The 24,468-nt window shown below is 41.2% G+C and overlaps 1 protein-coding gene across 3 annotated transcripts in view; it reads left to right on the top strand.

Annotated features, from left to right (window-relative positions):
- cd2ap (CD2-associated protein) overlaps positions 1–24,468 on the top strand; it is a 200,761-nt gene that overhangs the window by 129,556 nt on the left and 46,737 nt on the right. For all 3 annotated transcript variants that reach the window (XM_073057253.1, XM_073057251.1, XM_073057252.1), the window contains 5 exons: positions 11,084–11,207; positions 12,799–13,010; positions 15,764–15,824; positions 19,126–19,217; positions 23,775–23,873. In XM_073057253.1, coding sequence (XP_072913354.1) covers positions 11,084–11,207; positions 12,799–13,010; positions 15,764–15,824; positions 19,126–19,217; positions 23,775–23,873 — 588 coding nt within the window. The remainder of the gene's footprint in view (positions 1–11,083; positions 11,208–12,798; positions 13,011–15,763; positions 15,825–19,125; positions 19,218–23,774; positions 23,874–24,468) is intronic.

The raw sequence follows: 24,468 nt of genomic DNA, 5'->3' as shown, positions 1-24,468 counted from the left end.
CATTTGCAATATGTATTTGTTTATGTTACCATATGGATTTAATTAAAAGTTAAAAAATCCTCACGTGTAATATCTTTCTGTGTAAATATCTCATATTACAACGTGGGACACCTGCGGCCGAAAATCCGGTGCGGCCTAAAATCCGGTGCGGCCTGTACAAGTAAAAAATTGATTTTCTTTCTAAAATTAGAGCCAGCGGCTTTTAATCAGGTGCGCTCTGTAGTCCGGAATCTACGGTAGTTTTTTTTCGACGTACTAATCTTTTAAATTTACTTACTTTAACCATTGTACTTTATTTTTGGTCATTATTATTAATCCTTTGAAAGTGAATTTTTTTTAACGGTTTGATATATATCCTTTTCATTTTTTGTGTGACTAAGATGGCGGTTTCTTCTCTAAAATATTTCTTGCTCTTTTTTTTGATTTCGCCATTTTTTTTCTCGTCTTCTTCCTATAATGCATTTCTTATCACATTTTAACTTTTTTTGTTTGGGTTTTAACCCGATTTATAAGTTACTAGTGTTTATATTCTTTTTGGGTTTTTTTATTAGCAATTATATTAAGAAGTTTGTTTTAGTATAGTGTTAATTACTTTTTTGGAGTTTAGGTGGATCTCTTTTTTCCCTCTATTATATATTTGGAGTTGCCTTCTGGTGATAAGGGGGTGGATTTAGTATCATTCTTTTTTTTTCCTGGCCTTTTCCAGGCTCAGGAAGGGTTTTTTATTCATGGGTGGGGGGTGGGGGATTCTTTTCTGACTCTATTTCTCTTTTTACTAGTTTTTTTTTGTTTTTTCATTTGGGCTGATTTTAAACTACTAAAATGTCCGTGGTGTCGTCACTTCCAGGTCCGCCCCTTATTTTTGTTCCTCTTTTGGGTGCATGAGTTCATAATTTGGTTAACTCTTTATATACCAAAGGGTTGATTTTAGAAATATGGCTCAGACCATTAATTTTGTCTCTTGGAATACTAATGGTTTAAACCATCTGATTAAACGGAAAAAGATTTTCAAAGTATTCCAAAGACTGAATGCACATATTATTTTTGTACAAGAAACTCATGTGAAGAAAGAGGACAATCATCATCTTTTTAGGTTTTGGAGGGGTCAACAGTACCATTCAAATTCGAATGCCAAAGTAAAAGGAGTTTCAATTTTTATTGACTCCTCGATTACATTTGTCCAACACAATATTATTTTGGATCCGAATGGCAGATTTTTGTTAATTACTGGGTTACTTTTTAACAAAAAGGTTGCTATAGTTAATGTTTATGCTCCAAATGTGGATTATCCCGATTTTTTAAAGTCCTTATTTACTTCTCTACCTAATCTAAATGAATATATGTTAATAATGGGTGGTGACTTTAATTGTTGTTTAAATCCTTTGCTGGACAGATCTATATCTACTCAGACTTTACCTAATAAGTCGGCCACTTACATTAATTCTTTTTTGACTGATAATGGAATTTTTGATATTTGGAGATTTCGGCATTCTGAGGACAAAGAGTTTTCATTTTTCTCACGTTTATCATTCTTACTCGAGAATTGACTATTTTTTCATTGACTCTGGTTTTATTCCATCTGTAATTGGTTGTAATTATGACGTTATAGCCATCTCCGATCATGCTCCCTTGAAACTTTCTATTAAATTAATGGATACAGCTTCTAGTATTAGGCAATGGCGATTTGATTCTACTTTACTGCAAGATCCGGATTTCATTAAATTTATGAAGGAACAGATCGATTTCTTCTTTTCAACTAATTCCACGGATGACATTTCTTGCGGAACACTTTGGGACACTTTTAAAGCATATATACGTAGACAGATTATCTCCTATTCTGCTGGTTTGAGAAAACGTATTAAGAAGGAAACTCTTTTATTGGTTGATAAAATTAAAGAAATTGACAAGAAATATTCGACTGCTCCTAGTAAGGAGCTTTACAAACAAAGGGTTGAACTTCAAATGGAACACAGTTTATTACTTACATCTTCGATTGAAAATCAATTAATGAAAACCAGATCTGATTTTTATATACATAGTGATAAATCAGGTAAACTGTTAGCTAATCAATTGAAGAATGCTTTGGTTAAACGTCAAATTATTAAGATTCGTCAACAGAATGGTGAATTGACAGTTAACCATGATGAGATAAACAAATCTTTTCAAGATTTTTATACCTCCCTGCATCATTCTGAATTCCCTCATGATCATAATACCATGCATGATTTTCTTGGGAAATTGAATTTTCCAAAATTATCATCAGATGATCTTTCAATATTAGAAACTCCTATTACGGATGCAGAAATTAAAGGGATTATTTCCTCTATGAATTCTGGGAAAGCACCAGGTCCAGATGGGTATACAGTGGAATTTTTAACCCTAAGAAAATCTACATTTTTTCATTTCACTCCGACATTTATATCCTGGATTAAACTGATATATCATACTCCAGTAGCCTCGGTTTTTTACTAACAATCAAAGATCTCCCTTTTTTCATTTATTTTGGGGTACCAGGCAAGGCTGTCCTCTTAGTCCATTATTATTTGATATTGCTTTAGAACCTTTGGCAATTGCTATTAGAGAATCAACGAACATTTTTGGTATTACTCGTGGGATGGATATACATAAGTTATCATTATACGCAGATGATTTATTATTATATATTTCTGATCCTGAGAAATCCATTCCTGTAGTTATATCATTGTTGGCTCAATTTAGTAATTTTTCCGGGTATATATTAAATCTTAATAAGAGTGAATTGTTTCCTTTAAATAGACAGGTTCCAATTTATGGAAATTTACCTTTTAAATTAGTTAATGACTCTTTTATATACTTAGGGATTAAAATTACAAAAAATTATAAGGAGTTATTTAAGGTTAATTTTTTACCCTTAATTGATCAGATTAAATGTTTGTTCACTAAATGGTCACCATTATCTTTATCTCTGATAGGTCGGATTAATGCTATTAAGATGATTATTTTACCCAAGTTTTTATATATATTTCAAGCGGTACCAAGTTTTATTCCGAAATCTTTTTTTGCTAATGTTGATTCAAAAATTTCCTCATATATATGGCAGAATAAAAATCCTAGATTAGGTAAAAAATATTTACTGGAGGGAAGGTGGATTGGCATTGCCTAATTTTAGATTTTATTATTGGGCAATTAATATCTGATATTTGATATGTTGGTTAAAGGATTGTGATTTATCTTTTAGCCCTCATTGGGTAAACCTGGAAACTAAATCTGTACAAGGATTTTCATTGGGTTCTATTTTAGGGTCTTCGCTTCCCTTTGCTCTTTCTAAATTGCAGAAACGAATTGACAATCGGATAGTTAAACATACTTTACATATATGGTTTCAATTTCGGAAATTTTTGGGTTGAATCAATTTGTTTTAACTATTCCTATTGTATCCAATTTCATTTTTCATCCTTCTATTATAGACCAAGCTTATTCAACTTGGAAGACTAAAGGATTACTATGATTTTCCGATTTATTTTTGGATAATTGTTTTATGTCTTTTGAACAATTATCTAATAAATATAATTTGCCTAGATTTCATTTTTTTAGATATTTACAGATTAGGAATTTCTTAAACACTGTACTTCCTACCTTTCCAAGTGTTGAGTCTTCGGGTATTTTGGAGAATTTGTTAGAACTAAATCCTTCTCAGAAAGGTGTAATATCAAAACTCTACAATATAATTATGAAAATACGTTCAGAGGCCTTTTATAAGATTAAAAATGATTGGGAAAGAGAACTTAACCTTACTATCCCTATTGAGAATTGGGATAAAATTCTTCAATTAGTCAATTTATCATCTATATGTGCTAAACATTCATTAATACAGTTTAAAGTTGTGCATAGGGCTCATATGTCCAAGGATAAATTGGCTCGTTTTTATTCCTATATAAATCCTATATGTGACAGATGTCAATCTGAGATAGCGTCTTTAACTCATATGTTTTGGTCGTGTCCGCTTTTGAAAAAATATTGGAAAGACATTTTTGATATTATTTCCACGGTATTGAACGTTGATTTACAACTCATCCTATTACTGCAATTTTTGGTTTACCAATGATGGACTCAATCCATTTATCTTCTTCTGCTTGTCGAATGATTGCATTTCTTACATTAATGGCTAGAAGATCTATTTTGTTGAATTGGAAAGAAATTAATCCCCCTACCGTATTTCATTGGCTTTCTCAAATTATGTTATGTCTAAATTTGGAGAAAATTAGAAGTGTTGTATTTGACCCTTCTATTAAACTTGAAAAGACATGGAGACCATTTATTCAATATTTTCATATGATGTAATTTGACCCTGTTCCAAACCTATTCGTTTTTCCGGTTTTGATTATATATATGTTGAGAGGATCGGAGTTGGCGACACTGATGATTTTGTATTTTTTAAAAATAGATACTATAAACAGCCCCTTATTCATTTTTTTTCTTTTTTTTCTTCCTTTTTTTCTCTTTATTAGTTATTAGGTTGTTAGATTAGTTTTTCTTAGGGTTAAAAAAAATTTTTTTCTTTTTCTCTTTTCTATTTTTTTTACATATAATATGATATACCTAGTTTTGCTTTGTTTATTTGATATTTGTATCATTCATGATTTGGGAAGACTTAACTATATTGTAACTATTGCTTGTGTATCCTTTCATGTTCAGTTTAATTTTGTAAGTTTGTAATCCCACTATCTATGTATTAATCTTATCATGTTGATATTAATAATAATAAAAAGATTGAAAAAGAAAGAAAGAAAATGCTGGTGGAACACAGCAGGCCAGGCAGCATCTATAGGGAGAAACGCTGTCGACGTTTCGGGCCGAGTGTTCCACCAGCATTTTGTGTGTGGTGTTGTTTGAATTTCCAGCATCTGCAGATTTCCTCGTGTTTGCTGGAGAGGTAGAACTGGGGGACAATGAAATAGCAGATGAAGTGACTAAGTATTTGGCATCAGTCTTCACTGTGGAAGACGCGAGCAGTATGGTGGAAGGTCTAGGTGTCGGCGGCATGAAGTGTGTTAAGTTACCATAACTACAGAGAAGGTTCTTGGGAAACTGACAAGTCTAAAGGTGGACAGGTTACCTGGACTAGACAGTATACACCCTAGAGTTCTGAAAGAGATGGCAAATGAGATTGTGGTGGCATTAGTAATGAATGATCTTTCAAGAATCACTAGGTTCTGGAATGGTTCCACAAGACTGGAAAATTGCAGGTGTCACTCCACTCCAAGAAGGGAGAGGCAAAAGGAAAGAAACTATAGGGCAGTTTTTCTGACCTCAGTGGCTGGGACGATGTTGCAGCTGATTATGAAGGATGAGATCTCAGGATACTTGAAGGCACATAATAAAATAGGCCATAGTCAGCATGGTTCCAAGGGAAAATTTTGCCTGACAAATCTGTTGGAATTCTTTTAAGAAATAAGAAGCAGGATAGACAAAGGAGAATCGGATGCTGTGATGTACTTGGATTTTCAGAAGGCCTTTGACAAGGTGCCACACATGAGGCTGCTTAACAAGCTATGAGCCCATAATATTACAGGAAAGATTCTAGCATGGATAAAGCAGTGGCTGATTGGCAGGAAGAAAAGAATGGGAATAAAGGGAGCCTTTTCTGGCTGGTTGCCAGTGACTAGTGAGTTCCACAGGGGTCTGTGTTGGGACTGATTCTTTTTACGTTGTATGTCAATGATTTGGATGATGGCATTGATGGCTTTGTTGCAAAACTTGCAGACGATATGAAGATAGGTGGAGGGGCAGGTGGTTTTGAAGTAGTAGAGGCTACAGAATGACAGATTAAGAGAACAGGTAAAAAAAAAATGGCAGATGGAATACAGTGTCAGAAAGTGTATGGTCATGCACTTTGAAGAAATCAAGAGGGTACCATAAACTTAGCGGCTTACACGTTGGTCAGTCTCTAGCCAGACGAGTCTTCCTGCTTTATGGTGACTGCAGGCAGTGGTATCGTGCTTCCTTCCCCTCTGTCAGGGGCAGGTCTTCATTTTAGGGGTAGTTGGGAATAAAATTGTATTAGCTTCTTGATGCACCATCAATAACTCTCTCTGAGACGTGAAGTCGAGATATCGGCTTTTATTGACTGGAAGAAAGAACAAGCAGTAGTTGACCACCATACTACATCCTGGAGAATGAGGGCCGGGCTCAGGCCTCAATTGCCTTTATACCGGGGTCTGTGGGAGGAGCCACAGGAGCAGTCAGCAGAAGGCGTGTCCAGACAGGTATATGCAGTTCACCACATTCACCCCCCCCCCCCTTTGTTTTAAAAGGGAGTCCCCATGGGGCGCATTTTCTTACAAGTATATTTACAGGTTAAGTCTATCAGGTGGTCAAATCTGTTGCTGCAATCTACGTAGCACCGGCTGTGATTGCACAGATGCCGGAGGTGATTGCACCGGAGACGGTGGTTGTGCTGGTTCCGGCCTAACTGGAGGTGTCAGCCCACTAGGCGTCAGTGATCCCTCATGCGTGTGCGAGGCGCCTGGTATATGCGCGTATGAGACGCCCGGTATAGGAGTGTCGTGAGGAGTCTGTGTAGGGCTCGGTGTGCGCAGTGTCACCTCAGGTACAGGGTTCATAGTAACCGTGGAGTGTTCGGGGTAGTGGTCTGCTGCTCCTGTGGGCGCCAGGTCGCGGACGGAGACCGTGTCCTCCCGCCCATCAGGTAAGACCATGTAAGCATACTGGGGGTTCGCATGTAGAGGGTGAATCCTCTTGACCAGCGGGGAGTATTTATTACTCCTCACATGTTTCCAGAGCAGCACTGGCCCTGGGGACGTCAGCCAAGCTGGTAGGGTGGTCCCAGTGACAGACTTCCTGGGAAAAGAGAATAGGCACTCGTGAGGGGTGGCATTAGTGGACGTACATAACAGGGAGTGGATAGAGTGGAGTGCCTCGGGGAGGACCTCCTGCCATCGGGAGACCGGCAACCCTTTTGACTTAAGGGCCAAAAGTGTGGCCTTCCACACTGTGGCATTCTCCCTCTCCACCTGTCCATTTCCCCGGGGATTATAACTCGTGGTCCGACTAGTAGCAATGCCCCTAGTCAGCAGGTACTGGCGCAGCTCGTCACTCATAAAGGAGGACCCTCTATCACTGTGGATATAGCAGGGATATCCGAACAGCTGGCGCAGGGCTTTAATGACGGACGTGGTAGTGGTGTCGGGGCAGGGGATGGCAAAGGGGAACCGCGAGTACTCGTCGATAATATTGAGAAAGTAGACATTGCGATCGGTGGAGGGAAGGGGACCCTTAAAGTCAACACTCAGTCGCTCAAAGGGGCGGGTGGCCTTGATAAGTTGCGCCTTTTCAGGACAGTAGAAGTGCGGTTTGCACTCAGTGCAGACTTGGCAGTCCCTGGTCATCGTCCTGATGTCCTCAAGGGAGTACGGCAGGTTCCGGGCTTTCACGAAATGGTAAAATCGGGTGACCCCCGGGTGGCAAAGATCTGCATGGAAGGCGTATAGCTGGTCGAGCAGTGCGCTGGCACACGTTCCCCGGGATAGGGCATCAGGGGGCTCATTGAGCCTTCCAGGCCGGTACAGGATATCATAGTTGTAGGTGGAGTTGCTGAACATGAATGCAACCGAGCGCTGGTCGGTCAGCAAGGTGAACCTTTTGCCGGCGAGATAGTGCCTCCAGTGCCTAATAGCTTCCACTATGGCCTGGGTTTCTTTCTCCACCGCGGAGTGCCGAAGTTCAGAGCCTTGAAGGGTACGAGAAAAGAATGCTACTGGCCTGCCTGCCTGATTGAGGGTAGCAGCAAGCGCAAAATCGGAGGCGTCACTCTCTACTTGGAAGGGAATGGTCTCGTCCACCGCATGCATCGTTGCTTTGGCAATGTCCCCTTTAATGCAGCTGAAGGCTGCGCAGGCCTCGGCAGAGAGGGGAAAAGTGGTAGACTTGACCAGGGGGCGGGCCTTGTCTACGTAGTGAGGGACCCATTGGGCATAATAGGAAAAGAAGCCTAGGCACCGTCTGAGGACTCTGAGGATGGTGGGAAGAGGGAGTTCTAACAGGGGGCGCATACGGTCGGGATCAGGGCCAATGACCCCGTTCTCCACGACATACCCAAGGATAGCGAGTCGGGTGGTTCCGAACACACACTTGTCCCTATTATAAGTAAGGTTCAGGGCTTTGGCCACTTGGAAAAATCGTTGGAGGTTGGCGTTGTGATCCGGCCAGTCGTGACCACAGATGGTGATGTTATCCAGATAGGGAAATGTGGCCTTCAGTTGGCACTGGTCCACCATCCGGTCCATTTCCCTCTGGAAGACCGAGACACCATTTGTGCCTCGAAGGCGATGTAGGGGCGGTCCTCTGGGCGGATGGGGAGCTGGTGATAAGCCGATTTCAGATCTATTGTCGAGTACACCTTGTACTGAGCTATCTGGTTGACCATATCCGCGATGCAGGGTAGGGGGTACGTGTCAAGCTGTGTGAACCTATTGATGGTTTGACTATAGTCCATGACCATCCCATTTTTCTGCCCGGTCCGAACAACAACCACCTGGGCCCTCCAAGGGCTTGTGCTTGGCTCAATGATCCCCTCCCTGAGCAGCCGCTGCACCTCTGACTGAATGAAGGCCCTGTCCCCCGCGCTGTACCTCCTGCTTTTAGTTGCCACAGGTTTACAGTCGGGGGTCAGGTTGGCGAACAGCGGTGGGGGAGGGATCTTGAGGGTGGAGAGGCTGCAAGTGGTGTCAGTGGCGCAGCTGTCGGCATGGTGCTGGGTGGGATGTGTGGTTCGGTGTGTGTGTGTGGTCAGTAGCGGGGTATATGGCGAGGTCCCACAAAACTGAGGATTCTTGACAGTGAGTGGAGGGAGGTGCCCGTCATATGCCATAGTCACACTTTCGAGATAGCTCTGGAAGTCCAGCCCCAATAGCACAGGCATGCACAGTTGAGGCATGACCAGTAGCGCAAAGTCCCGATATTCTGTGCCCTGCACCACCAATGTCGCCACACAACCCACCCGGATGTCTGTGGAATACGACCCAGAAGCCAAGGTGACCCTCTGGCTTACCGGCCGTGTCACGAGTCCGCAGCATTGCACAGTGTCCGGGTCAATAAAACTCTCAGTGCTGCCCGTGTCAAACAGGCAGCTAGTCCTGTGCCCCTCCACCAGGATGTCCATCATTGACCTTGCAAGCTGGTGTGGGGCACTTTGGTCGAGGGTTACGGAGGCCAGAGTTGAACCGCCGTCTTGGTGCCCGGTAAGCACCGGCGGGTCGGGGGCGGGGCATGTTGGCGCCGACAAAGATGGCCGCCCCCATCCGGGCATGCAAGATGGCGGCCCCCGTGCCTCGCACGAGGCGGGAAGGCAAGATGGCAGCCCCCATGCCTCACACGCAGCGCTGCCCGACCCCACTCGTGGTTTAGACTTACAGACCTTGGCGAAATGGCCCTTCTTCCCGCAGCTGGAGCAGGTAGCAATAAAATTGATGCACCATCAATAACTCTCTCTGAGACGTGAAGTCGAGATATCGGCTTTTTTTGACTGGAAGAAAGAACAAGCAGTAGTTGACCACCATACTACATCCTGGAGAATGAGTGCTGGGCTCAGGCCTCAATTGCCTTTATACCGGGGTCTGTGGGAGGAGCCACAGGAGCAGTCAGCAGGGGGTCTGTGGGAGGAGCCACAGGAGCAGTCAGCGGGGGGTCTGTGGGAGGAGCCACAGGAGCAGTCAGGGGGGGTCTGTGGGAGGAGCCACAGGAGCAGTCAGCGGGGGGTCTGTGGGAGGAGCCACAGGAGCAGTCAGCAGGGGGTCTGTGGGAGGAGCCACAGGAGCAGTCAGCAGGGGTCTGTGGGAGGAGCCACAGGAGCAGTCAGCAGGGGGTCTGTGGGAGGAGCCACAGGAGCAGTCAGCAGGGGGTCTGTGGGAGGAGCCACAGGAGCAGTCAGCGGGGGGTCTGTGGGAGGAGCCACAGGAGCAGTCAGCAGGGGGTCTGTGGGAGGAGCCACAGGAGCAGTCAGCAGGGGTCTGTGGGAGGAGCCACAGGAGCAGTCAGCAGGGGGTCTGTGGGAGGAGCCACAGGAGCAGTCAGCAGGGGGTCTGTGGGAGGAGCCACAGGAGCTGTCAGCAGGGGGTCTGTGGGAGGAGCCACAGGAGCAGTCAGCAGGGGGTCTGTGGGAGGAGCCACAGGAGCAGTCAGCAGGGGGTCTGTGGGAGGAGCCACAGGAGCAGTCAGCAGGGGGTCTGTGGGAGGAGCCACAGGAGCAGTCAGCAGGGGGTCTGTGGGAGGAGCCACAGGAGCAGTCAGCAGGGGGCGTGTCCAGACAGGTATATGTAGTTCACCACACTTCTTACCGTTGGCAGGATGTTTTGAGCTGAAATATTGCATCATGCTCACAAGTAGATCAAATCACGTTTCATATTGTGTGAATTTTTTTTGACTCAAGGAGGGGAGAGAAATGAGGTGGTGTGAACCAAAGAGGCCCTGATTACATTCATTTTTGATTTGGTAAGCATAAGCTTCCTATTTGTGGAAATAGCAATATTTTTGGAGCCAAGACAAAACTTTCCTTTGAATTGCCAGGGGCAGCTATATTCTGAGCTGATCTTTATTGGTGCATCTCTGCTATGGAAACTGGTGATGTGACATTTTCCTATTGGTCACGAGTTGCCAGCAAGAACTTGAGCAAGTCTGCTGCAAGGATTGGCTAAGAAATGTTGTTGCTTAAGAACAGTTGGGTCATATTACCACTGATATCCATAATGTATTTTAACTCAGAGAGAGGGAAGTTGCTTTGAGATGTTATATTTCTCTACAAAAATGCCTTGACTGCTCAGCTAAATGTAACCAATAAGCTGTTCTTTTTCCACGTTCAGCAGTTATTCATAATAATTGCACAAAAACCCTTAATTTAATAAATGTTAGCTGGCAGTCTGGGTATTCAGCATGTAGTGTTTTCAGACAGCTCACATTTGATTCCTCTCTCACACAGTTTCTTCTGTTTTTTTAATGTATATGTTCCCTGGAGGAAACCTGCACAGCAAGTTATGTTAACAATTCAGCTTGTGGATTCTCAAACTTTTATCTGATTTACATCTTGTAGGTGGAAGAAGGCTGGTGGAAGGGAATCCTAAATGAGAAAACTGGGTTGTTTCCATCAAATTTTGTTAAGGAATTGATTGATCAGAATGAAGATGGAGAAACCGATGAAGTGCTGATTGAACCAGGTAAAGGTTTTTGCAAAGAAGCAAATACTGGAAATCTGAAATAAAAAGCAACTGAATTGCTGTGGCATCCGTGGAGAGAGAGAAACTCCACTGGAGGGGATTGCACAAGAAATGGCAACTCACTTCCTCTCTCCGTGGATGCTGCCAAGCCTGAATGTTTTCAGCATTTTCTGTCTTAATTTTGGATGACGGTTTGCATACAAACTATCAGAACTCTTTAAAGGATCATCGTTTCTGCAATCATTGCACATATTAAATTGTAAGAGAAAAGATCTCAATTAGGCATTGGGGAACAATAGGTTTCTGCTTATTGAGACCTTACTTCCGGCGTGCTGCCCAGTAGCCCCCCCCCCCCCCCCCCAATTTAATCCGAACCTAATCACGGGGCACTTTACAATGACTAATTAACCTACTAACAGATATATTTTTAGACTAGGGGGTGGGCAAACCGGAGCACCCGGAGGAAAACCGCGCGGTCATGGGGAGAACATACAAACTCCTTACAGGCAGTGGTTTTTAATTTCACCGGAAGGGCAGATTATGGTTTATCTTCCTGATATTCAGTGTACCCCACCTATCACCTACCTACCTACTCAGTTAGCCAGATGATTAACAATGCATCCTTATTGATGAAGTTGCTGAGTCCTTGCCAACTTCTTTCCATATGATTGTCATTCTCTCTCTCATGACAAAATGCTAACTGGCTGTATGTGAGTGGAGAATTTTTGGCCAGGCACAGTGCTACCCGATGATCGATGGCTAGCACCTTGGAGTTTATTAAAGAACCCTTGGTGTTGTATTCCATTTACCAGCCGGGAGAGCGTTGAGGAAAGTTATGCTGCTCTTTCTGGTATCATTTCAAAGGCAGGAAGTCAAGAATTTGGCTTATTTTTCCTGTACTTGGGATTGCAAAATGAGAAATTTCAATGGTTTACTAAGGATGTAACCTCTGTCACAACAGTCCTGCAAGTTTAAGAACTTTGTGTAGCTCCCAAGTTTGCTCACAGATACTAAGAATGTGTAATGATTATAAATCAAGAATGCTCTCGTATTTAATCAAGCTGTGTGTTTTTTTTTAAAGTATAATGGGTAATTTGTTCAGTCCTCAAGTCAGCTTGCAGACTGTAAAGGTATCTAGTCTTATAATCTGCAACATGATGCTGTGGGCTTTCCCGCTGCTGCAGTCCAGGAGAGGAGATGTCTGAGGCGATGTAGCACACCGTCCCGCGCTTGGTTGGAGGCTGACGTTTCCTGTTAGTACTGCCCTCCAGTGTTCGACTGGTGGAATTACAAGCTGGTTTGCATGCGTGTGTTCATCTACAGCCTGCCAGGGAACAAACACACTGTCAGTTTGCGGGACGTTACTCGGGGACTTGGGCTATGATTTTTTTTCGAGTGACTGGAGGCGCACCGTTTCATTCGGCTGTGTTTGTGTATGATTCAATGATAATTAAACCTGAACTTGAGTTAATACCCTTGTGAATTGATTCGCTGAAGATTTGTTTTCTGTGTATTCTGTATTTGAAAATTAATTTGTTATTATTAACAATGATGACCACTTGAGACGTATATAGTTTTCTGGTTGCAACAGATGTTCCCATCAAGGATTTGATTGGATTAGGACCTTTATCGCCAACATCACCTTTAGATTCTACAGGAATTGAGAGCTCAGCAGGAACAGGAACAACATTCCAATCAAAGAAAATTCGTGGCTTGGGGTTTGGAGATATATTTAAGGAAGGATCTGTAAAACTAAAATCACGGTTATCTAATTCTGAATCAGAAGATAAAAAATCAGAAAAGGTAGGCAGATATTTTATTGCTTTTCCCTTGAATAGTCAGTATGCAAAATGAAGAAAAATGTTGTTCAAAATGAGTCATATTTGCCACATCCATCATTGAAATTTATGGAATTTGGCGATAGATTACTTTTGTGTTCCATGAATGCATTTGTCAGGATTGATTATCATCCTGGCTTGGTATTGGCCTACAGACCTTTTGCATTGAAGGGTTTTTTAAAATCTAAGTTGTGGGTTTGAATCCTACTCCAGGATTTGAACGAAAGTACAGTGTAGTAACAAGGGAGATCTCTGCTGTTGAAGTTTTAACCTTTTGATGAACCCAAGAGTATTTTTGTTGAACGATCATGATCCGTTGCTGGTATTTGAAAGGGATTTTGAATCTCTGCAGGTGTGTTTAACCAGAGTTTGGTCTGTTTTGACAGTATCTGCTTCACTGCTCCTCCTAGCCTGTTGAACTTCCTGGAACTTTTTGTTCTCTGTGTTTCAGCCTTTAGAGTGTAACTGAATTTTCTTTGCCCCATTGTATGCGGTTGGGTCTGTAACTCTCCTGACCCAGAGCCTTGTTGCAACTTTTTTTTCTTAAACCTAGCTCTTCCATTTAAATATTCTTCTTAAAACTTATCTCCTTGACCAGAGTTTTACTTGTTTTTCATTTCTCCTTTTGTGGTTTCTTTGACAATTTCCTGTGAATTACCATAGGGCAGGTTAAACATTAAAGATTTCAATGTTGACTTGTCACAGTGTTGATTATACGACTTTGCTGCTTTCAAATTGGCTGACTCACCCAGTTAGGAAATAGACATGACTACACGTGAAAGGTTATGTATTAATTCTTAAGCATTTTTTTAGATCTGCAGTTGAAAATAAATTCCTTTCTTGAACAAAGTGTATTCTGTCCCTTCACTGAGTTTATAGAACATAGAAATCTACAGCGCATTACAGGCCCTTCGGCCCACAATGTTGTGCTGACCATGTAACCTACTCTAGAAACTGCCTAGAATTTCCCTACCGCTTAGCCCTCTATTTTTCTAAACTCCGTGTACCTATCTAAGAGTCTCTTAAAATAGCCTATTTTATCTGCCTCTACCACTGTCACTGGCAGTGCATTCCACTCACCCAACACACACTGTGTGGAAAAACTTACCTCTGACATCCCCTTTGTACCTACTTCCAAGCACCTTAAATATATGCCCCCTCATGTTAGCCATTTCAGCCCTGGGAAAAAGCATCTGGCTATTCACACGATCACTGCCTCTCATCACATCTATCATAAGGTCACCTCTCATTCTCCTTCACTTCAAGGACAAAAGACCAAGTTCACTCAATCTATTCTCATAAGGCACGCTCTCCAATCCAGACAACATCCTTGTAAATCTCCTCTGCACTCTCTCTATAGCATTCACATCCTTCCTGTCGGGAGGTGACCTACTCCATGTGGGGTCTAACTAGGGTCTTGTGTAGCTTTAACATTACCTCCCTGACGTTTAATAGGCTAGGAGTAGTAGTCAATCTGTAGAATTCTCTGCCCAATGAAGCAGTGGAGACTACCTCAGTAAATATTTTTAAGACAAGGTTGGATAGATTTTTGCATAGTAGGGGAATTAGGGATCTGGGGAAAAGGCAGGTAGGTGGAGATGAGTCCATGGCCAGATCAGTCACAATGTTATTGAATGGCGGAGCAGGCTCGATGGGCCAAATGGCCTACTCCTTTTTTTTATGTTATGTCAAGCAAACACTATCAATATAGGTGACACTGTGGTTAAGCACACCTGCAGAAATTCAAAATTCCCCTCAAGTACCAGCAAGTGATCGTGTTTATGATGATTATACCAAGCAAGCCAAATAAATGGCAAAGCAGTTATGCCAGGACGTCTGCTGTCTAGAATTCCATGTGCCTAAGCCGGTTGTGATTGAGCCTACCTCTTAGTCTTTGCTTATAAGAATGAAAATGAACTCTGATAGAATGACATATCCTCTTTCAACCATCTGCTTGAAGTACCTGTCACCATGGTTGGCAATCCTCTGTTAAGAATGATACTGAGATCTGGATGATGGAGAGTCTGCATTACAAGTTTCATTGATTACTGTCAAGAAGCGCTCATGGAAGCATTAATTTAAGCATGCACTTTCAGCAAATGGCCCATACGCTGTGACCTTGTGACAGATGCTGAACAACCACCAGCATTTTGATTATTTTGTTTTTGAGATAGGCCCTCAACAGGTCCTTCGAGTCACGTTGCCCAGCAACCCTCCGATTTAATCCTAGCCTAATCATGGAACAATTAGCCCACCAACTGGTATGACTTTGGACCGTGGGAGGAAGCCCATGCAGTCACAGGGAAAATGTGCAATCTCCATGCAGGCAGTGGGCGGGAATTGAACCCGGGTCACTGGCACTATAAAAGTGTTATTCTAACCACTATGCTACCATGTTGGGTAGAGATTCTCTGGGGCTCTGTAAGTGAGATGTTCTGTCAGACTTGTGTCTTGTTGATAAGTACTGAAGTCAAAAATTGTTTATTAAATGTATTAAGTTTTAATTCTTGAAGTACCAGGAAAGATGACTGAGTAAATAAACCACAAAAATTGAAAAAAAAATCCAGGAGTAAGTAAGCATGCAGCCAGTTTAATTGAACACTGGCCTTGTGTGTCGAATGATAATTAGGCCACCCTCAAGTGTCTTCTATAATGCAACTTCAGCTGCTTTGATCTACACCTATTCATTAATTGCATGCAATTTTATGTAATTTACAGCCATCCATTCCAGCAAGTAATACAGAGATTGTGAAAAATGAAGCAGAAAATAAACATAAAGGTAATGACATTAACGATTTTAAATGACTTTTGATCCGTGTTTCAGATTTAGCAGCGATGGGCGGGTAGATAGCAAACTCAAATGACCAACAGATTCACCTGACGTATCGTATGGTAATTAAAAATTGGTGCCCAAAGGCAGGGAATATTAATCCTAAAACGTCTAGTCATGCAGATTTTATTGTATGATCTCTTATCAGCTGTTTTTTTGAGTGGTTTTGTTCAGATGTATATAGTAATTTATTTCTGCTGTACTTAAAAATGTAATGCTGCTACCCTCTAGAGGAACTTGTCGTTTCAGCAGTACGTGAATCCAGTTGTCTGTGAAAGCTCTGTCTGGCATAAGCTAAGTAGATTAAAAAAAGAATGTTTCAGCCGACAGCAGTCCAGTTGAAGTGCAACTAAGTAGATTGAAATTGTTAAATATCTCCTTTCATAATGTTGATTTCTGGGGAGTAGAAAATTCCAATCTTGAAGGCAAATTGAGATCTCAAGGTACTCTCTGGTGATATATATGCACTTTGATAATAAGTTAACCTTGAGAAATGAGATGTGTCCAAACTCTTGTATTTTAGTTGCTCCGAATTACTTGCACCTTTGTCCTATTCAGATGAAAAGTTACAGTGGCCCGAGGGGAAAGAAGTCTATAAATCTGACCCTGTTGAAAGTAACAAACTGTGTTGGTGCATCGCGGCAAATGTGACATCGTTGAAAGTGAAACCTGGAATTGGTACACGTCACTACTGGACCCGTAGCTTGTAGCATTGAGAAATGTAAATTTTAATTCTAATGTTAGCTTGTGATGGTCAGTTCTTTAAGGCGATCACTGTTGGAATATTTTACTGACTTTATAACCTATGTGAGAGTAGCTGAATTTTGGAGTTCAGTGTTGTTTTCCAGTTCCTCTTTATAATAAAATTGTCCTCTTTAATTTGAACTTTTATAAATTGGTATTTTTTTTTATCTTGTTTGCAACTTCATTGGTGTAATTTAGATTTCCATTAAGCAAGCAAAAGTTGAACGTGAGTGAAGAGTTAGATGGCAAATTGATGGAAGCAAGAGTGTTTTGTCATTTGATTGTGATAGTATCAGATGAAAATGACTTGAAATTTGCTGTCAAGGTTTTTTTGATGGCCTTAATCTTACCAGTTTGTAGATGAGAATAAATTTAAAATGCGTGTGTGTTTTTTTTTTTGCTTAGTCAAATTATTTTGGCATACTTTTGAGCAGGTGAATTTTAAAGCTGAGAAATGGATTAACTGAATTTATTGGTTCAGCTAAAATTTTAAAATTACAAGTTAAGGGCGTAGTAGTAGTGCAATCAATCGAGTCGAGTGTGATGTTCTGCTAAGGGAGTTGTCTTGGTGAGTGCTCAGCTCGCTGTAGAGTCTGGTCTGGGATCCACATATTCTAGTGCAGTGAGGGCAAGAGTAAGTGGTGGCTGTGATAGTTTTTATTGGGTGTTCAGTCTCTCCTTTTTCAGCTGCTGCTTGTTCTCTGCAGCACGGCACAAGTTGCCCTCATGTAGCGTAACTCCTTTTTTTTAAAAAACTTTTTTTTATTGTGTTTTCAAATAGTTACAGAATAAAAGTGTGTGAAAAAGAAAATATGTGTTACCCATCCCCCCTCCCCTTAACCTCTGCCCCCTAACATCCCTATTGAAAGAAAAAAGAAAGAAAAAAAAGGAATGCCTGGATATTGGAAGATCCCCACATGCTCCATGGAGTTCGTAATAACTTTAGTATATATATTTATTTCTTTCCCCAAGTAACCAAAACTCCTCCTTGAAGAGGTTTCCTCCAGGTGTATCTGCTGGAAACACCTTTTTTAGATGTATGTCTTTCCATTTTTTAGATGTATGCTGAATTTTGTCAGGCTGATTTTGATGTTCTCTTTGAAGCGTTTCCTTTGCCCACCAGGGGCTCACTGGCCTTCCTTCAACTGGGAGTGAAGGATTTGTCCGGTCATGTCATTGGAAATATGCAAGCTAGGCATCCAATCTATTATTGGAGTTGTTGTTACTTTATCATGGTGGAGATGCAGTTCATGTTGGAGAATGCTGGTTTTCGTGCGTCTGAGCTTCCAGTGATTCTCAAAGTCTTTCCTAAGCATCTTTGGCATTGTTCCAGGGCTTTCAGAGGCTCTGGGGGTACATCTCCACCCTCAGAAGGTTGATGGGTTCTTAATTAGTAAAGGTGTCACAGGTTGAGGGGAGAAGGCAGGAAAATGGGGTTGAGAGAGAAAAGAAATCCGCCGTGATTAAATGACAGTAGATTTAGTGAGTTAAGTGGACGAATTCTGTTCCATTTCTTGTGGTCTTAAAATTTTCAGACTGTTTAGGTTAAGTCATCTTGTTAGAAATCATGTTAACAGAGAAATGTGCAACAGAAGTATTTAATTTGCTGCCTTGGAATTGAATTGATCCGTGGATGTTGGTCCAGTGAATCACTCAAAAACTAATAATAACAAACAAATAAATACTTTGGACAACACTGCCAACATAGTGTACAGTGTGCCGGTGTTGATGACCTGTGGAATCTAGTGACTGTAGCAGGATGATCTTACAAGCTTACTTTGCACTGTAATTGTGCAAAATCTTACTTGACAGTAACTATCTTCTGAACCATGGCATAAAGCAATGTGAAATAATTTATTCAGTAACTTCGCCTTTCAATTAGTTTGAATTAATAATTCTCCACCTGTATGCCTTTGAAGTCGTGGGCCAATAGCAAGAATATGCCATTTATTCCCTCGTGCCTGCTTCCCTATTTAATGAGTTCATCCTGCTGGTTTAGGGCAATCCTTGATACAAGTAATCCTCAAAAATCTAGTGATCATCTGTTGACTGTACTCAATGACCAAGTGCCCACGAGCATCATGAGTAGACAGTTCCAGACATTCACTACCATCTGAGTGAAAAGAATTCTCGTCTCTTTCTTGAGTGCTTGATCCCTGATGTTGACTCGTGATTCCTACATTCTATACAAACAAAATTGGAAGAAAATTGTATCCCTGCGTTTTCCTGGTCAGTCCCATTTAAGAATCTGTACGTGTCGATAGGATCATTTCCCTGGTGTTTATGAAGGGGTCAATTCAATCTATATCAGTTTTTTTTCTTGTCACAATCTTTACCACCACTGCCTCCAAACAAAAATAAATGCAGTGAACTTCACTCCTTGTTACAAACATATACTTAACTTCAGTAGTTTTTGTTTGAATTTTTTAAATGCTTAACAATTTAACTACTTTGGTTTTAATTCATTTAAGCTCACATTGACACCCTTGTACATTTATTTTTGTAGTGGAGTATTGCAAAGGAGTTTTTGCATATGAAGCAACCAATCCTGATGAACTTAGTATTAAGGAAGGTGATCATATTCTTCTAATCAGTAAGGTAAGCGTTTTCTTGGATAGAAACAGACAAGTAGGCAGTTACTAATAACTTCATAGAAATATCTCTCATTGTGAGGGTTTATAGTCCATATTTTAGCAGTCCTGTTATTGCAATATACAACATTTAAATTTGGGTAACTGATATCATCGGTGTTCCATTTGCATACATAGGGACTGGATAATCAGGAATGATGAAATGAAACTGCTTCATATTTTGAATAAGGCTGAAATCATTTGATGATTTGTTCTGCTATATTGTTTGACGAGTAATAGTGTATATTCAAAGTACTAATCCTGGAGACCTCAGTGATAGCCTTCTGTAACAATATCAGGCAAATGTAGAGGGTTAAGTTCTAGACAATATCAGGCAAATGTAGAGGGTTAAGTTCTAGACAATATCAGGCAAATGTAGAGGGTTAAGTTCTAGAAAGAGAAAACTGATGTAAGGATCACCGGGAGGAACTAGTCTACACCTTGGACAAAGTGGGCATCATGGTGACTTCCAGCTCTCTGTTAATCTTGATGGTTTTGGTATCAAGCCTGAGTTGATTGTACTGTTGTTTGGACAGATGCAGCAACAAATGGTTCTGATTTATAAGTTCTAGTTCCAATTAAAGCCGGCTTGCACTGCTTATAGTTGGCCTGCATTTAAAGGAGAGGGGTGATGTGACTGCATCAGCTACTAATATTGGTGCAGATTGTGAATCTGATCGAGGCAGCATCATCACGTGGGAGAGAGCTGACTCCAAGGTTTTTAAACATGATACTGAAAACCTTGTAGGATTAAGTAGAAAAGAGCTGCAAGAGGCAAGGATGCCCACCGTACAGATGTTCTGAAAGCAATAAAAGCGAATACTCATGAAGGCCAAGGTTTTATCATTGAGAATCTGATTGCAATACTGCATATAATTTATTGTCCACAGAATTCACAGTGTCCCTGTTACTCAGTAATCTGAAGTTGAATAATGTCTGCCTGAGAAATTCCCTGGGTATCAGAAGAGTGAGCACCCAAAATGGGAGGATGTCACCTTTCACTTAAACCTGGAGATGCATATCCCAGGCAAAACCACCATTTTTTGGTGTCCCTAGTTGCTCCTGCACTTTCCAAGATGATGCTGGCTTTCTCAGAGGGCATTGAGGCAACCAGGTTGCTGAGGGCCAGATTTGCATATGGGCCAGACCAGGTAAAGTCGGGAGACTTCCTTTCATAGAGGATGTTAGTGGAAGGGATGATGGTTAGACCGATCATCGCGATCTAGGGGGATGTATTGGTTTTAGAAGAACTTGTACCAGTGTAATAATGGGATTCCAGGCCTCAGTTTGCCGTGCTGTAGTCCTTGGTTAAGATTCAAGATTATTTAATGGCATTTCCAGACGACAAGTGTAAAGGAGAACAAAATAATTGCTACTCTGGATCCGAAGTAGCGTTTTTTTTTTAAAAGTAAAGAACACAATAAATATAAGTACATAGATGGCTTATGTACATAGACTATATGTCCATAAAGTGACACTAGGCACATGCGTGTCTGTACATAGGTGACTGACAGGAATGATAAAGTAGTGATGGTTGGGGTGCAGAGGGGTGGGTTAGTGGGTGGAGGCGTTGATCAGCCTTACTGCTGGGGGCAAGTAACTGTTTTTGAGTCCAGTGATCTCGGTGTGGATGCTACCTAGCCTTTTCCCTATTGGACGAGGGATAAACAGTCCATGAACAGGGTAGGTGAGGTCCTTCAGGATGTTACTGTCCCTTTTCTCTGACACCTTTCTAAGTGGTGGTGCATGCCAACTTTGAAAAGAGAATTCAGACAGCAGGGAAGTATAAATGATGTTAGGTTAACTTAGAATGTCGGTTATGGAATTATTTATGTAATGTTGGATAATTTAATTTACAAACTGGTGGTGTGACTGACTAAAATGAGCCACACAGAAGCTGTAACTGGAATATGTAAAATCGTTACTGAGCATAGCAGATCTTCTGGAGAGAATATTTATGTCTGCTGTTCTGACAGAATGTTTTATACTTAAACATAAAATGATAAACAATTACAGTTTTAATGGCTATAATTACATAAATAACTTTTAACTTTTATAGAATTGTATATTTACAATGGGAGCAGATTTCAACAAGCAGAGGCACTTTGAGTACCGTAGATTCCATACTACAGAGCGCACCTGATTAAAAGCCGCTGGCTCTAATTTTAGAAAGAAAATCAATTTTGTACTTGTACAAGCCGCACCGGATTTTAGGCCGCAGGTGTCCCACGTTTTAATATGAGATATTTACACAGAAAGATATTACACGTGAGGATTTTTTAACTTTTAATTAAATCCGTATGGTAACATAAACAAATATATATTGCAAATGCTTTTTTTCGAACCGTGCCTGTAACACGGCTACTTTTAAATATACATACGTATCAGTAACACACAAATTACGTTGCGTATACTTTTTTACTGAACAGTGCACGAACAACATTCCAATATCTCCTAACGACTGGTAAAAAAATATATACTGCAGCCTACCAGGAAAAGTTATTGATCGCCTTTAACTTAAAAGCAGCGTTTTCGCTCGGGTCTAATGTGCTCGGGTCTAATGCACTCGGCTAATGTGCTCGCCCCCACCTTCCCGTTTATCGCAAACCGGTATTTCCCACAAGACGCGGCGAAACCGGATGTGATGTCATAGTATCCCAGGATGTACAGAAAACAAATATACTTAACACTTTTAACTTTAACTAGAAAATACTAACAAATGAATTACTAAGCGAAAATATTATAAACTAAATAACTGCCATAAAGGCAGCACAATGCTTTTCTTCGAGTGTTTTCCATGTTGATGAGGGTGAGTACAAATGACTGATTTACAATAATTTAATTGTGAAAGTGCGCTTGATTTATCGTACAATTACATTGGACCTCTGTGAACTACTCATCAATTTTATTGGTCTACTGTTACGAGGCAAAATGTTTTTGGTGGCATGAAAAAAAATCATGCATTAGCCGCACCGCAGTAAAGGCCGCAGTGTTCAAAGCTGTTCAAAGCGTGGGAAAAAAGTAGCGGCTTATAATCCGACATCTACGGTATTCAAAAACTGGTGACTGACCTGGAAACTTCTGAGCACAAACTCCAAAATATAGCTTCTTTGGTACAGTGTTGAGCGATGGCTCCCTGAATATTAAGTTAATACTATTTAATAATATATTAATATAATATAATAATTATTAATATTAATAACTAGCCAGAATATTAAGTGACAAACCAGCCCTGTCCTAAACTGTGCATTAAATGGCAGGGTTAGGCCTTTAACAATCCAGTAATATAGGAGAAGATCACTTATGCCTTCCCTAATCTCATTCTCGAGTTTTCAATGACTACCAATTAACATGAACATCCATTTGCTCAATGGTATAAAAACAGTTTGTCCTGATGAAGGGTCTCAGCCCGAAATATCGACAGATGCCGCCTGGCCTGCTGAGTTCCTCCAGCACTTTTGTGTGTATTGCTTGGATTTCCAACATCTGCAGATTTTCTCTTGTTTCTGTCCCAAAATCTATGATTGATTTCAGTAGGCTTAAATGTTTCAACTGAAGTTAAATTGTGAATCGGTTTTATTTCCTAAAGACTGTTTGTCATTTTAATTCTTGCCTGCAATAATCTCCTAACTCCAGAATAATCCCCTAACACTGGGTTGGACAGTTTGTACTGCCTGGTCTTTCATCGTTGTGTTAAAATGGACACTGATCAGTAATGATGATGGAACACTTAGTGACTGGAAATTGAGGCTAAGAATTAGTGTGAACCATTCACTCTTCAGTGAATGTTGCCTCTTACTGAGAACCCTTTTTGACACAACCCCTTCCCTATCCTCCCAACTTAAGCCTGAAGTAGAATTTTTGCCATTTTTACCCATAAAACTACCATATTATGTTGGATTATGCTTGATCTTGCTCCTCTATCCCATGCTGTTCCTGCGGCTGCAGGTTTCACAGCCTTTTGAATCCATTCAACCTCTGGGCCTTCCTGCTGCTTCTGTCCCATAAACACCAGTCCCCAAACAGCAGCCAAGTCTCGGGTGGTGAATGCAGAGGCCCAGCCCCTATCAAAACCCTTTGGGATTACTTTTAAATGTCTTTGGTAATGTTGAAAAGGATTTAAATAACTTTTTTAAAATTTACAGGATATCCATGATTTAAAAACAACCTTAAACATTTAGGTTAAAAAGTATTTCTCTGAACCCAGCTTTACAGTCAACGTCAACAATGTCATTAGAGTGACTGGAACCCATGGCAGACACGCTGGGGAGACTCCCATGGGCAAGGGATCAGGCAAGCTGACACATGAAGAAACTCACTATTAGTTCTCCCAGGAACCATTGGCAAAAGCTATGTGCTTCAGGCCTTTGAATGTAGGCTTGAAGATGCTCTTCAATTGATTTCATGTTTCACTTCTGCTAGTGGAAAGATTTGTCACCCAATCTGTATCATTCGCTTCCCAATAGTCTTTTTAAATTGTATTTAAAGTTTAAAAAATCTTATACTCTTCATTTCTTTGTTGTAGGATACAGGAGACAGGGGATGGTGGAAAGGAGAACTAAATGGCAAGCAAGGAGTTTTCCCGGACAACTTTGTTGTCTTGGTTTCAGAAACTGGAAGAGAGGTATGTTTGTGTTAAGCAATAAGAGGAGTTCAGGGAAAAGCCTCTATCTTTCTCACTTAGGTAATTACCTTTAATTTGTAGGGTTATGTAATTAGCTTCTTGTGTTCTCGGGGTTCCGCTGGGTCCTAAAGACCTCCAGACTGAGACAGGTTAAATAAGGGACTTGAGCATCCGCGTTTTTTGATATCCGCGGGGGGTCCCGGAACCAATCCACCGCGGATAAGGAGGGCCGACTATATATTCGCTTCATTCCCTTTTCACGTTTCCAAAAGGAAAATTCCTTTCGCAAATCCGTGGCTCACTTCCATCTTCATTACAATTTCCAGGGAAAGCTAAACTCTTAGCTGTTCTGTTTTCACCATAGTCACTCGTGGTTTTTGAATGTAAACCACTCATGATTTACACCAGGGGCATAAGCACTCATTTGGTTAAGTGTAATACATTCATTGGCAAAACCAAATGCAGGCCAAGTGACTGCTTTGTAGAATACATCTCCTCAGTAGTCTGGGTTACTTTGAGTTCCAGTTGCCTGTCTGTTTGATTCTCTGTCCCGCTGTCTTAGGCATGCTACAGGAATCAGCATTGAATACAGCAA

This window comes from Hemitrygon akajei, chromosome 9, assembly GCF_048418815.1.
Source record: "Hemitrygon akajei chromosome 9, sHemAka1.3, whole genome shotgun sequence".
NCBI lineage: Eukaryota > Metazoa > Chordata > Chondrichthyes > Myliobatiformes > Dasyatidae > Hemitrygon > Hemitrygon akajei.
This window is presented reverse-complemented; position numbering and strand designations above follow the sequence as displayed.